Source organism: Dama dama, chromosome 1 (genome assembly GCF_033118175.1).
Source record: "Dama dama isolate Ldn47 chromosome 1, ASM3311817v1, whole genome shotgun sequence".
Taxonomy (NCBI): Eukaryota; Metazoa; Chordata; class Mammalia; order Artiodactyla; family Cervidae; genus Dama; species Dama dama.
The window spans coordinates 55781961-55800482 of record NC_083681.1 but is presented as its reverse complement, the minus strand read 5'-3'; the positions used below and the strand labels follow the sequence as shown (position 1 = coordinate 55800482).

The 18522-nt window shown below is 43.8% G+C and overlaps 1 protein-coding gene across 1 annotated transcript in view; it reads right to left on the bottom strand.

The window, feature by feature from the left end:
* Positions 1–6810: 6810 nt before the first annotated feature.
* Positions 6811–18522, bottom strand: part of MYO7A (myosin VIIA) — a 101866-nt gene continuing 90154 nt past the window's right edge. Inside the window, exons 41-48 of the mRNA XM_061150984.1 lie at positions 18053–18166; positions 16900–16987; positions 16613–16719; positions 15753–15938; positions 15279–15395; positions 14150–14233; positions 13146–13265; positions 6811–7574 (exon numbers count right to left, since the gene is read on the bottom strand). Coding sequence (XP_061006967.1) covers positions 7485–7574; positions 13146–13265; positions 14150–14233; positions 15279–15395; positions 15753–15938; positions 16613–16719; positions 16900–16987; positions 18053–18166 — 906 coding nt within the window. The 3' untranslated portion in view covers positions 6811–7484. The remainder of the gene's footprint in view (positions 7575–13145; positions 13266–14149; positions 14234–15278; positions 15396–15752; positions 15939–16612; positions 16720–16899; positions 16988–18052; positions 18167–18522) is intronic.

The window sequence follows — 18522 nt, the reverse complement described above, 5'->3', positions numbered from 1 at the left end:
GATAGAAGAAAGGAGGACCCAAACAGATGCTGTCTACAAAAGAAATACTTAAAATATAAAAACACAAATAAAGTAAAACCAAAAGGATAGAAAATAATATGCCATGTAAAAATAAACATAAGAAATAATATCTGAAAACTTCAAACCATGGAGCATTACTAGAAATAAAGATTTCATAATGATAAATAGTTGCTGTATCAGGAAGACACTGTAAATTATATACTTAAGAGCCAAGCATCAAAACATATTAAAAAAAGACTGAAAGAAGTCATACTCAGAGATTTTAAGATTCTTCTCCCATCACCTGAAAGAACAACACACAAAAAATAAAATCAGACAGGATATCTGAATACTTTCAGAGAACTTGACAGAAAATATTATAATTTTTCTATTTTCTATCAGTTTTCTAGTTGACAGAAAATATTATATTCAACAACTGCAGAATACCAACATTTTCAAATGTACATGGCATATTTGCCAAAATAGACCACACAGAAAGCCATAAAACAAATCTAGAAGAGATTGCTGATTTACCTCATACATGGACACAGAGAATTAAGCAAAATGAGAGGACAGAGAAATACGTTCCAAATAAAAGAATGACCAAACCTCAGAAAAGGAACTAAATGAAATAGGGATAAGCAATCTACCTGCTAAAGAGTTAAAATTAATGATCATAAATGTGATCACTGATCTTGGGGGGAAAGATGGAAGAGCAGTACAAACTTCATCAGAAAGATAAAATGTATAAGAAATTACCAAACAGTAGTTATAACTGAACTGAAAAATAGGTTAGAAGGGTTCAACAGCAGAATGGATGAGGTAGAAGAATATATCTGTGAGCTGGAAGACAAAAAAATGTAACTCACCCAGACACAGCAGCAAAATGAAGAAAGAATTTTAAAATGGGAAGATACTTGATGAGACATTTGAGACTGCATCAAGTGTAATAGTATTCACATTATAGGGCTTCTAGAAGGAGAAAAGAGAGAGAAAGATCCAGAAAAATTAAATGAAGAAAAAGTGGACTAACACTTTCCTAATATGGGGAAGAAAGCTGATATCCAGATCCAAGAAGCCCAGAAAGTTCCAAATAAGATGAACCCAAAAAGACACACACCAAGACACATTACAATTAAAATGGTAAGGGGGAGGGGAGGGAGGAGAGAGAGAAAGAGATATATATATATATACACATAATTATGACTGATTTGTGTGGTTGTATGGTAGAAACCAATACAACATTGTAAAGCAGTTATTCTCCAATTAAAAATAAAATTTTTTAAAAAGGAAATAATCCAAACATTCAACCATAGTACAGTATGAGCATTCTCTTAGTTGATGAAATACAATGTATCTATTAAAAAATATTAAACTTCCACATTCATACTTATTATGAGTCTAAGGGTCAGGGTACAGAAATGTGTTTGTGTGTGTATGTGTGTGTATATATATGTGATTTTACTACTCTTTTTTTAAAAAGGTAAAGATAAAGAGAAATCCTAAAAGGAGCAAGCAAAGACCAGCTTGTTACACACAAGGAAAATCCCAAAAATCTATCAACAAATATTTTAAGCAGAAAATATACAGGTCAGAAAGGACAGGCATGATACATTCAAAGTCCTGAAAAGAAAAAAATGTTCAACCAAGAATTATCTACCCAGCAAGAGTTGAAGGGGAGTGATCAAGAGTTTCCCAGATAAACAAAAGCTACGCGAGTTTCATCACCACTAAGCCAGTTCTGTAAGAAATGTTAAAGGGAGTTCTTTAAGCTGAAAAGAAATAGCACTAATTGATAAGGGAGCATGCAAAAGTAAAAATCTCACTGGAAAATGTACATATATAATAAAGGTAATATATGGATCACTTATATGAAGATTAAAAAACAAAAGTAGTAAAAATGACTGAAATTACAGTAATTAGTTATGGGTGCCAAAAATAAAAATATGTTAACTGTGTCATCAGTAAATTTCAAAAGCTCAAAATCACACACTGTTCTGTGACCACAAAAGAAATTAAATTACAAAAAAAAAAATCTAGATAATCCTAAATACTGAAAATTAATGTATTTCTTAACATTTCATTAATCAAGGGGTTAGTCACAAGGGAAATTGGAAAAGATTTTTAAAGGGTAATGCATATACTACAGCAAAATTTGTGGGGTACAGTTTAAAGTCTAACTTAGAGGGAAATTTGTAACTTTAAATGTTAGAAGGTAGATTGTTAAGGTAGACACTTATTAAAACAATCTAGAATAGCATTGAAACATGTATATTATCAATTGTGAAACAGATCGCCAGTCCAGGTTTGATGCATGAGACAAATGCTCAGGGCTGGGGCACTAGGATGACCCAGAGGGATGGGATGGGGAGCGAGGTGGGAGGAGGGTTCAGGATGGGGAACACATGCAAATCCATGGCTGATTCATATCAATGTATGGCAAGAAAACACTACAATATTGTAATTAACCTCCAACTAATACAAGTAAATGAAAAAAAATCTATAAACATAAATTTTTCTCCAAGTGAAAGGAAGGACATAATAAAAATAGGAGCAATGAAATAGAAAAGATAAAACAATAGAGAATTTTTTTAATTTATTTTTAATCAGAGGATAATTGCCTTACAATATTGTGTTGGTTTCTGCCAGACATCATCGTGAATCAGCCAAAGGTGTACATATGTCCTCTGCCTCTTGAACCTCCCACCCCATCCCACCCCACTAGATCGCCACAGTTTGCGCTCCCTGTATCATACCGCAAATTCCTACCAGCTATCTGTTTACTACATGGTAATACATATGTTTACATGCTACTCTCCATTTGTCACACCATCCCCTTCCACCACCGTGTCCACAAGTCTGCTTTCTATGTCTGAGTCTCCAAAACAATAGAGAAATTTTTTTAAAGTGAAAAGTTAGTTCTTAGGAAAGATAAATAAAATTGATAGATTCTTAGTAAAATGAATGAGGGAGAAAATTTGATTGCCTGTATGGGTGAATGATTAATGAAAGAGGGACTATCTCCAAATCCTAAAAGTATAAAGGAAAATTATAGACATTTTAAGCCATTAAATTTGACAATTTAAATGAAGTAAACAAACTCCTTGAAATATACAACTTACCAGAACTGAGAGAAGTAAAAACAGAAATTTGTAATAACCCACTATCTATCAGAATCAAATCTGTGTATCAAAAATATAGCACAAAGAAAAGTCCAGACCCAACAAGTTTCACTGGTTAATCAAATATTTAAAAATAATACCAATTTTATACCAACTCAGAAAAAGAAGGCAAAGGAACATTTCCTAGCTGATTCTTTGAGGCCAGCAATAATCTTCATAAAAGATATCTAACAAAGATAGTATAAGAACTAAATTTATAGATCAGTGTCTTTCATGAACTTAGACATAAAAATCCTGGACAAAACATTAACAGATTGAATCCATCAAAATAAAAGAGGGTAAAACATCTGGAGCAAGTGAGAATTAACCAGCAGTACAAGATGAACATGTCATTTGAAAATTAATCAAATTAATCTACTATATTAACATAAACATAACTGACAAAATTTAACAACTATTTATGATAAAAGCTCTGAGTAAGCTAGGACTAGAATGAAACTTCCTCAATCTAATGAGAGATTTATTCAAAAACCTCCAGCCAATATCATTTTTAACAGTGAAACAGTATTTTCCCTCTAAGATCAGAAATAAGGCAAGGATATCTGCCATTTCTGTTTGGCATTGTACTAGAGATCCTAGCCAGTTTAGTAAGATAAACAATAGGCATAAAGGAAGAAATAGAACTCCTGATTCACAGATATGATTATTTACATTAAAAAATTCTAAATTTCTCTAAACCTACTAGAACCAGGAACTTAAGCAATACCTCAGGACACAAGGTCAATGTACAAAAAAACCAACTGTATGTTGATACATTATCAGTTAAAGGTTGTAAACTTTAAAAATTGAAATAGCATCATTTAAAACAGCATAAAAACATAAATAGGAATTTTAGGAAGATACTGTAAGCCTTTGCAAAGAAGATAGATGATTGGTCACTGAAAACTACAAAAGTTTAGTGAGATAAAGAAGACCCAGATAAATGGAGAAACGTAACACATTCATGCATTTGAAAACCTAATATCATAGATATTGGATGTCATGGAATTTAATTATAAATTCAAGTGCAATAAAAGTCCTCTTTGCCTGTGAGGTTGACAAAAAAATGAAACTCATGCGTGCACCTGTTTCTCAAGACTGAAAATACAGTCAGGGCAAAAGCAACTGAATTCTGGGCTTGCTTTTTAGGATTTTCACTCTCCTAGATTTCAGTTCCACTGTTCCTCATTATATAGTAAATCCTTAGATAAATTTAAGATGTGTCCTTGGTTTTGTACACTATCCAGTTTTTAATTTTTCTTTCATACGAATCTGTTTCCTAGCTGTGTTACTATAAAAAGTCTCCATTGTCTATTTTTTCTATCATTCAGTTAGGAAAAAAGCTGTATTTTGAGCAATTACTGTGTGACAGATACTCCTGAGTACTGTATGTGGGGTGACAAGCAAGACAGAGTATCTGTCCTTAAAAAGCTCCCATTTTAATGGAGAATGTGTTCATTTTTCTATTCAAACTGCTTTGGAAGGAGTGGTTATGAAATGCACAAACTTTAAGCACATGTTGATCTGCCTTCTGACGGCTCCCGTGGTGAGTTAGAACCTCAGACAATAGACTTAAATTCCAGCACCTTGATGAATAGAGGACCATAGCAGTCTTCCCAAAGCCTGGGTAGGGACAGAAATAGGGGGAAAGAATATGAAATGGTAAGAGAGGGGCTGACATTTTAAAGATGACTAGGATTTTGCCATGTGACCAGCAAAGGTTGGAGAAGTGACTTTGGAGGAAACTATGTTATTTTCTATCCCACAGAAACTCCAAGTGTAAGAAGTCTCCATGAAGAAGTTTTGAGAGTTGAAGAAACTCCTGGAGTTTAACCAAAAGTAAAAGGGAACATCCAGGCTCTAAATCCATTATAGCAGAGGCTCTCAAGGAAACCACTAAACCAACGATGCATCCCAAGGAGGATGTTAGACAACCTGTGGCCACATAGCTGGTCTCTGAACCCATCCAAGCACCCACTTCAGAGGCCAACAGAGAAGCCACCCTCCAGACTGCAAACTGCATTGCCTACCATGAAAGCAAATGAACCAACAATTCCCTCCATGGAAGACCCTCCTCCTGAAACATAACCTGAACACCTCCCCCCCATTGATAATCCTCTTTTATGATGGTTTCTACCACATTCAGAATGCTCTTCTCCTTTGGGCTGTCTTCAAAGAAGAATTAGCCACAACTTGCCTCCTCCTCTTTCTTCCTCTCTGGGCCCAGGGTGAACTGATGGTAGAGAGCGGTCAAGAAAGAAGTGCAGAAGAGCCACGGAGGCTCTCAGGAAAACCATTTCTGATCTCGCCTTCCATCTTCAAGTGATGAGCAAAGGGAAAATCGTGTGATCCTGGAGGTGGAGCTGGTCGCTCTCGGGTGAGACAGGATTTGTCTCATCCTAACCCTTCATAATATTCCCCGCTAAACGAGTAGCTGTGGTGAACATCAGCATGTAAATAAAGGCAGCCTCTCAGGAACTCAGAAGGTAACGGATACACTGTTTGCACCCCTCTGTGGTCACTCAGACTGATAAAGACTAGGGGATGAGTGCCAAAGTGATGCCATCCAGAATCAGAAAAGGAGGAGTAGCGTGGGGCATGAGTCAGGGGCAAAGATCTCATCCCACACACATATCCTGTCATATAGCGTGCCTGGGGTGCTTCCTCACAGCTGGTCACTGGCTGATTCCCCATTGGGGTGATGGGCATAACGCAGTGGCCTTTGGCCATCAAGGGAAACTAGAACTAAAATTCCAGTGTTAGAAACAGCAAGTTGCATTCCACCCATGTGACCATCACCTATTCACGCTCCTTCTGCGGGCCTCACGTTCCCATGTATATGGTGATGGGCAGGGGCAGACACCACAGTACCTTCCCTGTGGCTCTGGTTTATCCTGGGCTGACGGTGGAGTCCTGTAAACATCAGTGGGGGAGGGCTGCCTCAGGCGGCCGCACTGTCATCCCAGAAAGCAGGGCTGTCTGATTTGGGGTCTCCATTTCAACAACAGCCCCTCCACCCTCCCACACAGGCGTCTGGAGAGAAGACTAATAGCACTTCCTGTGGAGTGGTTTGTCACCTACATGCAAGTGACCCCAGACCCTTGAGTGTGTGAGGGCAAACGAGCTGGTCTGGCAAGGCTGAATATCAGGGGTCTAGAGGACAGATCACTGACGTGCCTGTGGCGAGAGGATTCTCCCCCGTCACTTCTCCAGGCTGTCATCCCAGCCACAGCCCAGAGGGATGCCCCACCCCCACATCACACCTTCCCCATCTGAAGCCCTCACCCCTAGACCTGCCCAGGTCATGTCCAAACTTGCTTGTTCCGTCCTAGTCACAAAGTAATATTTTACAGACACCCACCGGACATAAGGATTAACCCAAGGCAGCATGGTTTCTGGGGTTCTTGGAGGTTTCTTGATGGACCAAGGAGACATTTCTGGCAGGATACAAGGGCCACTCTGGATCCACTGGCCCTAGGTAAGGCCCAGAAGCTGGTCCCCTCCCTGGATCTCCAGCCAACCACAATTAGGTCTCCACCTCCCAGGTTGACATCCAGCATTTCCCCTCAACCTACCCCAGTCCCAGCCTGTCCCGTTAAGCCCCTTTTAGCACACTATGGGCTCAGGCACCCCAACCCCCAAACCCAGACCAGCTTGATCCTGCACACACAGACCACAGAGAGAGTTATATAGGCCACTCCCCAACAGGGCCCTGTTCCTGGCCCCACACACTGCCCTCTCCCACTTCCCCCAGCAAAGACACTACCAGACTAGGAGATAAAACACAGGCTTTATGCCTGAGATCATCAGGGGAGATTTGAACAGCAGCTCAGCACTCACACTGTAATATTTAGAAGCAGTCTGTCTCCCTCATCCCAGCTGAGGCTCCTGGACTTAGGGCTATTAAGCTAGTTCCTGAGGTTTCAGGATAATCTGTTTGGTTGTTCCCAACATAGAGAACTAGGTCATCCTCTTGGTTACATTTCCGGGCCGTGACCTCAAAAGAGGTCACATGGTAGGGCTAGTATGAGTTAAGAATGACATCCGAGGAGCACAGGCTTTTATGACTGGGATTATCACAGCAAGCCAGGACTAGAACCAACCAGGTGTTTCAGGCTGGATGGAGGGAGTTCTACATCCCGGCAAGGTCACCTCACCGGAAGAAGGGTGAGAGGCCACGCTGGTGCAGTCAGTGGTGGCCAGCTGGTTCAGCCTCCCTGCCTGGATAGCCAAGGTCTTCCCCTGGATGCAGAGGTAGCTGATGGTCCTGAGCCAGCTGCTTCCTAGAGAGTAGGCACAGGGCCAGAGCTACCTTCCCACTGTTCACTTGCCACTCCTGGAGCCCCGCTGTTTGCTCATGGCCGTAAGCATCTGGCTAATATAGGAAGTCAGGAGGTCATCCATCTTGTAGCCCTGGAAAGAGCGGCAAGAAGATAAAACAGAGCACCGAGTAGGACACAGCCACCCACTCTTACCCAGAACACAGCTCCCAGGAAACTGCAGTGGACAGAAACCTGGAAAAGGCAAATCCTGCCCCACTCTGGGCTCAGCCACACAGCTGGAGGTATGGATTCATCCAGCCAGATATCTAGGGTTCTAAGTTGTTGTGATCCCACATTAAGGTGCTAGTTTGTGGGTTGCTCAAATCCCTACTAAGAATAAACACTGGATAAGAGGTTAGAATGTCATACCTCATTGTTTGGATGTGTGAAGAATGGTATTAGGACTAGGATTGAAAAGATTAGGGCTAGTACTTCTAGTTAATTGGGATTAATGAGTTGTTCATAGGATATGCAAGTAGAAAACACCACTCTGGTTTAATGTGTGGTAGTGTATTGAGAAGATTTACCAGGGCATAATTGTTGGGATCTCCTAATAAATCAGGTGAAAATAGGACTAATACTATTGGAAAATAGGACTAATACTAATTCTAGAACTAGTAAAAAGACACCTAGGATGTCTTTAATTTAGTAGGAATGAAATGGGATTTTACCTATATCAGATGATTTCTGTGGGATTATTAGCTCCTGTTTCGTGAAACATTAGTAGATGGACAGCAGCTACTGCTGCAATGATAAATGGAAGAATGAAGTGGAAAGTGAAGAATTGTGTAAGAGTTGCTTTATCTACTGAAAAACCACCTCAGATCCATTGAGCAAGGTTTATACTGACATATGAGATTGCTGAGAGAAGGTTGGTAATAACTGTCGCCCCCCCCCAAAATGATATTTGTCCTCAGGGTAGTATAAAACCTATAAATGTTGTGGCTATAACCGTAAATAACAGGAAAACTTCAATGTTTTCATGTTTCTAGAAAACTGTAGGATCCATTATATAGACTGCATCCTATAGGGATAAATAGGCAGATAAAGGATATAGAAGCTCTGTTTGCATATATGTGTTGAACAATTCATCTGTAATTTACATCTCAGCAGATATGTGTAACTAAAGAGAAGGAGGTTATCGTCTGATATGTAGAGCATTGCTAGAAACAAACCTGTTAAGATTTGTAAAACTAAATAAATACCTTTTAGGAACCAAAATTTCATGATGAAGAAATGTTTGATGGAGCTGGAAGATCAGTGAATGCATTGTTAATAATTTTTATTAATGGTCATGATTTTTCAGTGTTGGTCATTAGTGCTCTTGTAGTTGAATAATAATGATTTTTCATGTCAATGGCCATGGTTAGAGTCCATGTAAGAATAATGATAGCATACATTGTATTTTAAGTACTATCTTTGTAATTAGTTTTGTGGGTTTTTTCTTCAAAACCTTCATGGTGGGTTTAAGTTGATTGTAGATGGTAATGTTGGAATTGTGTTGAATTTTCATGGATTTTGGGGGGGATTAATAGTGTTTGGATTTATTTGTTGTTGTTGTTCAGTCACCAAGTCATGTCCAACTGCTTGCATGCAGTTGGACTGCAGCATGCCAGGCCTCCCTGTCCCTCACCATCTCCTGGAGGTTGCCCAAATTCATGCCATTGAATAAGTGATGCCATCCAACCATCTCATCATCTGTTTCCCTCTTCTCCTGTCCTCAATCTTTCCCAGAATCAGGGTCTTTTCCAGTCTCTCAGCTGCTTGAATACTTTTTATACAGACTTTTGCCAGCAAAGTGATGTCTTTGCTTTTTAATACCCTGTCTAGGTTTGTCATAGCTTTGGATTTATTTAAGGGAGATGTTAGTGGTGTTTGGGCGCCCTGGTGGCTCAGACAGTAAAGAATCCACCTGTAATGCAGGAGACCTGGGTTGGGAAGATCCCCTAGAGGGAGGGGCATGGCAACCAACTCCGGTATTCTTGCCTGGAGAATCCCCATGGACAGAAGAACCTGGCAGGCTACAGTCCATGGGGTTGCAGAGAGTCAGACAGGACAGAGCAACTAAGACAGCATTAGTGGTGTGTGGTTACACAACAGCTGTGGCTTCCGAGCAGTACCCTGAAGTTTGGATCTCCAATAAGACTCTATTAGGAGCATTTTTTTCAGATTTAATAACAGAGTTTTCAGTGGTATTTTATGTTTTAAAAGATGAGGAAGTGGAGGTTGTGTTTTAAGTTTAATGGTTTGGGAGGTTGGGTAATGCATGATGCAGGTGATTTTGGGTTTTTTTAGTGAAGAGTCTATGGGAACTGCAACACCATATAGCTGTGGTACTTGACTAGTGATTATTGCTGGTTGATCATTGCATATTGGTGTTGTGGTTATTACGGAGACTACTTGTGGTAATTAAATAGAATTATGTTTGGGAAGAGGGTGATGAGGAGTGAGGAAATATACCTTGATTAGATCTTTTTGGTCTGATACTAATGTAGAGATTTTTATCTGAATAAGGGAAGTAGTTTTTCGTAAAATATTTTCTAATCAACAGTCTGACTTCTGGTTTGTTGATAGATTTAACTAGGGTAATAAACAGTGTATAATAATACTTTCCCTCTTAGGGAAAATACCCTAAGAGGTTGGAAACTGAATATATTTGAAGAGTAAACTTTAAATTCTGTGTGTTATTATTAATTTCAAGTGCTAAGGTAAAACCTAGAATGGTTATGACAAGGGAAATTGGTTTTAGGTAATAAGGTATAGTTATTTAAGGGATTGTTGTTGGAGGGGTATTGTTGAAAATATAAACAGCTTCTGATTAATAGACATTTGATGGAACTGACTAGGAGACGATTATTTTCATTAGTTAAAGTTAGGGTGGGAAAGCGAGGTTGTCCTAGTAGTGCAAAGATGATAAGGCGAGTGCTGTAGACAGCTGTGAGGGGGGTGGCACTCAGACTCGGCAGGATCAGGTTTGGATTATCAGATCTTTAAATCCAGCAAGGAAAGGCATTCCTGTTAGTGCTAGGCCAGTGGGAAAGGCAGTTGTGGTAAAGAGTATTGCTTTAAACAGGCCTCCTATTTTTATGGATGTTTTATGGGTTCATTATGGATAATGAGCCCAGAGCATATCAATAATATGACTTTAAAGAAAGCATATGTACAGATATGGAGAAATGCTAGGGAGGGTTGATTGATGCCAGTTGTTACTATTATAGGCCTAGTTGGCTTGAAGTGGAAAAAGCAGCAATATTTTTTTTAACATTCTGGGTAAGAGTGCACATTGCCATAAACAGTTATTGTTTGAATAAACTTATTATTTTATGTTAAAGGAAAAAAGTGGATGAGTTAGAAAAGACCTGCTACCACTACTGTGCTTGAGTGGAGCAGGGCTGAGACAGGGGTAGGGCCTTCTGATGCTGAGGGACTGTAGTCCTGGGTGGAGGCCAAGTTGGGCAGATTTTCCAGTTGCAGCTGGTATGAGTCCTAGTAGGGGTATATTTGAGTGATTTAGTTGGAGAATAAAGACTTGTTGCAGATCTTATGCATTTAAATTACCAGAAATCATGCTAACAAATCTGGTAGCTCCAATACGGTTATATAGAATTGCTTGTAGAGCAGCTGTATGTGCATCTGCTCATCTGTATCATCACCCAATAAGCAGGAAAGATCATTCCTACCCCCTCATACCCAATGAAAAGCTATAAGGGTTATTAGCAGTAGCAAGAATTAGTCTTGCGATAAAAGGAGTAAATATTTGAGGAATCCACTGATGATAGGATCTGAGTGTATGTTTCATATTGAGAATTCTATGACGGACTGTGTAACAAATAATGCTACTGGTACAAATATTATTGAGAAGTAGTCTATTTTGAAGCTGAGTGATAATTTGAGAGTTTGGATAGTGATTCAGTATCAGTTTGAGATAAGCATTCATGCAGGCCAAGAGATTATTATTATTGGGATTATACTAATAATAAAAGTGTATGAGATAATGGATATTGTCACTCTTATTTGTTGACATTTGTTATAATTGGTATTAATATAAATAATGTAACTCATGTGAAAGGAAAATTACTTTTATTTGTAGTTGCACCAATTTTTTGGTTCCTAAGACCAATGGATAACTACTATCCTTTAAAAGTTTGAAAAAGTCATGTTACATGGTATTTTTACCATAAATGCATGCTAGTCATGTGAAGACATTCGATCAAGAATCAGATATTGCTAAAGCAGTTCTTACATACTTTCTTGGTAAATAAGGCTAAATCTTCTGTCTCTAGATTCACAATCTAGTATTTTTTAAAACTATACTTAGAGTACAAGGGGCCTAAAATGACTTGGGGATATAGTGATAGAAGTAGAGAGGTAAAATATGAAGTGTTAATGAGGGCATTTTCTTGTGTAAAAGATTATAAGATGTTACTAATGTAATGTGTGTATTTGCCTTGTTATATTATGATGAGTATGTATAGGGAGTATAAGGCAGTAATTACTATATTAATTCCTATTAGAGTAATTGTAATAGTCAATCATGAGAAGGATGCTATTACTACAAATAGCCCTCCAAACAGACTAATGGCTGGGGTAGAGGTAATTTGTCAGACTTGCTAACCATCATCAGGTAGCTATTATTGGGAGGAATGTTTGTAGGCCTAAGGTTATTGTTTGGCTGTGAATTCATTAATAACGTGAATTTGTTAAGCAGAATCAGATGGATGATGCGAAGCCATTGGCAATTATTAGAGTGGTAGCTTCTGTATAACTTCAAGGTGTCTGGATAAGAACAGCTACAATAACAAGTGCCAGGTGGCTGATGGAAGAATATGTGATGAGTGATTTTGACCTGTTTGATGTAAGCAAATTGAACTGGTTATAATTATAGGGATAATATGAAAAAAGGATATACTGTAAAATCTGTTAGTGGATTTAGTGTTGTTACAATTCATAATACACCATAACCTCTGAGTTTTAGTGATATGGCTCTAAGTACTACAGAACCTGCAATGGGGGCTTCTACACATGCTTTGGGTAATCAAAGATGAAGGCCCTAGAGTGGTATTTTTACCATAAATGCATGCTAGTCATGTGAAGACATTAGATCAAGAATCAGATATTGCTTGAGTGCAGTAGTGAAATGTTAAGAAATTTAGGGAGCCTGTAACATTTTGGATATAGTGAGAGAGCTCCTACTAAGTGTATAAAATAAAACATAAAGGCCTGCGTTAAGGTGTTCTGTTTGATTACCTCATCAGGTGATGATAAGTGTTAGGACTATTGTTGCCTCAAATAGAATGTAGAGTATGATTAATTCTATAGCAGTAAATGTTATGATTATGGTCTCTCCCAGAGTTAGGGATTTCTGAAGTCTGTACCAGCTGAGCTCAGTCCAGGAGACCTCATTGCTAACAGCTCTGCTGTTGACCTCAGTGGCCAAAGGTTCAATCTCTAAATATTAAAGGCACTGGGACATAGTTACTGAGTGGGTGGTCTGTTTCTCATCTCTAGATTAATAAGCCCATCCCCCAGACCTAATCTGACCTGACCCTTGATCCTGACTGCAGACCAGGCAGCACACTCCTCCTGTTTGTTGTGGGGACTGGGAGGATGGAGAGAAGGCAGGGCTGGGGAGCCCCCCAGGCCTGGAAGGAAGAGCTCTCACCAGTGACGTCTCACAGAGGAGTTTGCTCCCACGCACCAGGTTCCCAATGGTGATGTGGAAGTAGGTGTTGCCACTGCTCCAGTTGGAGATCTTGGTGAAGGGGTGAGTGGTTAGGATGTCCTAGGGGAGCAGAGAGAATCTGAGGCTGCACATCTGGACCGTCTGACCTCACTCCCCTCAGCTCCAGCCCACAGACACCACCCACACAAAGGACCTTGGGCCCTCAGACAAGGCAAGGAGCAAGAGAGTAGAGGCCAGCTGTGCCGTGGAGCTGCTGTGGGAGGCAGGCCTTGGTTGGGACCAGCTAGTGGGACAACCAAGGAAGCCCAGGAGGTTGTCACATGTGTGGAGCTGGAATTGGAAATTTTAAGAGGATGAGGAAACTGAAACAGTAGTCCCAGATGAGATGATCCAGTGGAGTTGAAGGGGGGAGACAAGAAGACACAGCCTTGTGGAACACAGTGTACGGGCCGGGTAGAGAAGCGCCCAGGGAAGTGCCTGAGAGGGAGACCAAGGGAGATGCGAGGAAAACCAGGTGAGTGGGCCCATGGATCCAAGCGGAAGATGGTGGTCTTTGCCCCCTTCGCCAGCAGCCCCAGTTGTGCTCTCCTGTGTCAGTGGTAGGACCTGCTCAGCCCACACATCTGAGCATCAGTTACCCCAGCACAGCCTGCCACCTGACCAATTGTGGGCAGAGAGCATTCTGGAGAGGGGAAGGGGTTGGTAGTGTCTGATGTTGCTGAGAGACCAAGTAGTAAAGAGTGGAATGGATTTCATAGTGAGGACTTTGTTAGTAACTCAGAGAGCAATTTTGATGGAGAGATGAGAGGTAAGGAAGTAGACACAGCAAACATGGACAGCCTCTCAAGACATGTGGCCAGGAGGGTAGATGAAGTGAGGATATTGGTAGCTGACAGAGTGTCTTGAAGTTTGGTTCTGGTGTCCTTTGTTAGAAGTACAGACAGAAAAGCCCCCCTTACCTGCTCTTCCCTGTCACTGCTCACCTTGGTTCTGGGATCAATGAGGCTGACCCCATACTTGTTGATGGCAATTAAGAGGATCTCAGGAAAGTTTGGCTCTGTAGTTTGCTAGTTTAAAAAAAAAAAAAAAAAAAAAACCATCAGATGGGGAACCCAGAGCAGGAAATGTTTTGTACATCTGGAGAGAAATAAAGCTGCCCCAAGTTGGGCTTAAGTCTGCCTCTCCAGCCACAACCTCAAGTTTCTGCCTCTTCTGGGTCCTCAGTGCTACCCTGAATCCTTTCATGGGTTCCCCAGCAACCAGCACGAGTTTCATCCCTTCTGTCCTCTTCTCTACGAGTCCCCGAGGTCTCTCTATCTCAGCTCTAAAGTCTCTCATCTTTAAAAAGACCTCCTTGAACCCTATACTTGCCTCCAGATGTACTTGCCTACCTCTCCTTGCACAGCCAAGCTGTGTCAAAGGGCCCCCATCCTAGGTGTGTAATGAGGCCACCGCTCCTCTCCATTCTGACCTGTCCCCTCACACCTCATGCCTATCCTCTCGCGCCAGTCTCTTCTCCATTCTCCTGCCTCTGGTCCCATCAACCCTGTTCAAAACCCTCCAAGGCTGGGCACCACCTCCAGGAGGAAGCCTACCTGCCTCTCACCACAGTCCACTCGCCTCATACCTCATGCCCATCCACACTCACCCACTTGCACTTCCTGCCCATGCCTGAGCTCTCACACTTCTGGGTCTTTGCTCAGGCCAGACTGTCTGCAGGAACACTGCCCCCAGGGTCTCCCTGGAGAGCTCAGGTGTTGCCTCTCCCAGGAAGCCTTCTCAGCCTTCACAGTCTGGTTGGGCCTCCCAGGCTCTGCCATCTCCATGAGGGTTCCCCACTGTCACAGAGCACAGATCATCCTCTATTACTCTGACCTTTGTACACATCTGCCTCCCCTGCCAGTCGAGGGGCTGGCCGCTCAGTGTCCTAGGACTGAGCCCAGGGCCCAGTACTTAGCTGAGACACCTAGCTGGGACAAAGCTGAGGGTCATTTCCTCCTTTCAGTGCCAGGCAGGTGGCAGAGACCACTGTTGTCTCCGCAAGTCATGGGGAGGAGTCCTGGTAACATGTGGTTCCCCTCCCCCTCTCAGAAGCACCCACCGATAGCATACCTTCACCTCAAAGAAGGCTGAGCCGAAGGTGGGCCACTTGAAGATGAGCTTCAGGAAGGCCAGCTTGGCCTCCTCCTTGGACTTCCCCGCATGCTTGTTGAAATAGGCGACGATGGACTGCAGAGGGAGGGTGGGTCAGAGTCCTCTCCCCCGCCAGTCCTGCCCCCTCTGCACTGTCAGCAGCTGTCATGAGCCATGGAGGGCCAGGCAGCCTCCCACTAATACCAGTTAATGGACTCCTGACAGCCCTTCCCACCCCAAAGCAAGCAGGTCAAACACTATCAAGGAAAACCAGGTCACCTTAGTAACCAGGACCAGACAAATTGCTGCGAAGTGACCAGCTGAATTTACAGGGGTCACAAGAGATACTTCCCTGGGCTGCTGTCCAGCACCTGCCCCCTTGACCCTGGGGTGTCCAGAGACCCATTTGAAGGGGGTCGGGGGGGCTTTCCCACTGTCTCCCTCTTTGCTCACCCGCTTCCAGTCGTCAGGTGAGACCTGCCGGATGAGGTCCTGGGGCACCAGCTCCCGGAGCAGCTTGGGGATACTGGGGAAGTAGGACTTGTCCTCCTCGAACTTGACCCTATAGATGAGCGCCCCCAGCTGCAGCACCTCTTCCCGCGTGCACTTGTGGTAGCCTCGGAGATACTTGGGCAACTCCTGCCAGAGACAGAGAAGGTCACAGGCGTGGAGGCACCTGAAGGAAGCAGGCTTCTCCCCTTAAACACCCCCACCGTGAGGCTGGGTCCACCTGCTCCCCAAGGAGGGAAGGCACAGGACAGGGAAACAGCCTTAGGCCACACAGATGCAGCGCTTTACAGTTTTAAATCAGAGCCAGGGGTGAATATTATCTCATTTACCCTCATAACAGTCCAGTGAGGCAAGCAGCTGCATTTCAAAGATGAAGAAACTCAGAGGGACCAGCTGGGGTGCCTGAGACTGTTCCATAACTCTGGCCCCCACACCAGGCCTATCCTTCCTTGGGAAAAAGCCTCTCTGGCTAGCCACCTCCCACTGTGTTCCCTTGAGACCCACTGGCTTCCTCAGCAGCACCAGCCCCTTCCCCACCTTGAACTTTCAGACCCAGAACCACAGTAGCTGAAGATGAGCTGACCAAAAGCAAAGATGAAGCCTCTAGCGCTGCCCACAGGCTCCTGAAAACTTAACAACTGTCTTATCCACCCTCTGAAGAGTAGGGAACTGGGATGGCCTGAAGACACGCCGCAGAGCGGGAGCTACCCACCCACTGTTGGTCTGCCGAGCAGGTCTCTGCTTTCACAGTCAGCACCCACGGCGGCAGCCCAAGCACAGCCCGGAGCCACCGAGCGGCTCACCTGGTAATAGTGGAAGATGGAGTCGGCCATGGGGTCCTTCCCGGGCACCGTGGTGGTCCACAGCTTCTTCATGAAGAACACTTGGTAGGTCAGAGAGGGAACGACTCCTGTGGCAGAGGGCAGGCGGTCACCCAGAAGATGCCAGCACAGGGGGCTGTCCAGCCCATCACCAGCCCCGGAGGAAGCCCCAGCTCGGGGCCCCACCCACATGGGCCTCAGGGATGGCCCTCAGCCAGCACCTGCCAGCCCCAGACCTCAGACGATCCCAGGACTCAGCCTCACGTTACCATCCCTGACAGGCCGGGCCTTCTTTATCCAGTCCGTCAGATGTCGTACAAAGTCGAAGAAGAAGTCGTTCTCGGGGACACTGATGACCTAGGGACATGGTCATTCTAGTCCACTCATTTTAACTTGAAAAATACTGAGTTCTCTGACTTTCCCACCCAAGGCCTCCACGGCAACCCCTTCTCCAGAAAGATTCCTGCTTGCAGCCAGGGTGGGTGTCTGTGGATCAGCCCCATCTTGCCCCAGTTTTGCCTGCGGAGTGTCCGGCCAGTGTCAGTGACTCCACTCATTCAGCAAAGAGTCACTGATCACTGCCCTAGGACCCTGGGGGGAAAGGCTGAGGTGGGGGCCCAGTCCCTGCTTTGGACATTCTCTGGCATCTGTTTCCTGAGCCACCCACGGAGCCCCTCCCACCCAGGTCCAGGACCTCACTAGATCACTTTGGGTCACAGTGTCTGGTACAGGGTCAGACCAGTGAGGAGACAGTCATGAATGCACACAGAACTGTGGGTGAGCAACAGGAGGGAGCACCTGACCTGTGCAAGGGTCAGGGAAGCCCCCCAAAGGAAGGGCTTTAGAGCTGGACCTTTGTCCCCCCATATTTATGTCCATGGGAGTCAATGAGGGGCGGAGGCAGGGCCCTGCACTTCAGAGCCAGACCTACCTGGCTCTGAGTCCCTGCTGTGTGATCTGGGATAAGTTACTTAACCTTTCTGAGCCCAGGGACTTGTAATCTATTAGTGGGGATAATCACCCTCTCTCTTCAAGGGCTTTTTCAGAGGTGAACCGACAGCCTGGCAGCTGAGGGACCAGTCAAATCAAATCTGGAAAGTCCATGTGTGTGGGGGCAGGGTGAGGAGCCTAGTGTGTCCAGAACACAGAGTGCCATGTGGCCCCCAAGAGATCTGTAGCCAGCCTGTGCCATGGCTCAGAGAGAGATATCCGGACAGCGGCTACATGGAAGGGGGCGCTGCAGGGATGTAAGGAGGAGGCAGAATCAGAGGCCGTGTGCAGGAGTGCCTCTTCCTCTCTTGCCCCATCCTTCCTTCTGTCTCCCTACCCCACTGTCCCATAAGCTCCCAGAGGCCCAGCAAAGTTCTCAGTAGACAGCCCAACAGCAGGTAGATTAGCATCCAATGGCCACCCATGACCCACCTTATCTGCAATTTTGACAAAGAGGCTGAATCCCTCGGAGGACTTGAGGAGCAGCCGGGCAGCGATGTTCTGGCAGAAGTCCTTGGCCTTGGTGCTGGACTCCACCTCGAAGGCCTGGTGCAGAGAGGCACTTGCTTGGCTCTGGCAGGGCCTCTTGCACCCCTAATGGCTGGGCCTCAGATACAGCCCCTTCCCATTCAAGACACCCTCCTTCTGAGGGGGCTTCCCCAGAGCTCAGCACAATGCGTAAGTGTACAAACTACTATGTAGAAGATAAACAAGCTACAAGGATATACTGTACAACATGGGGAATATAGCCAATATTTTATAACAGCTATAAATGGAATACAGCCTTGAAAAACTGTGATTCGTGGGCTCCGCTGGGGGCTCAATGGTAAAGAATCTGCCTGCCAATGCAGAAGGCATGCGTTCAAACCCTGATCCAGGAAGATCCCACATGCCTCGGAGCA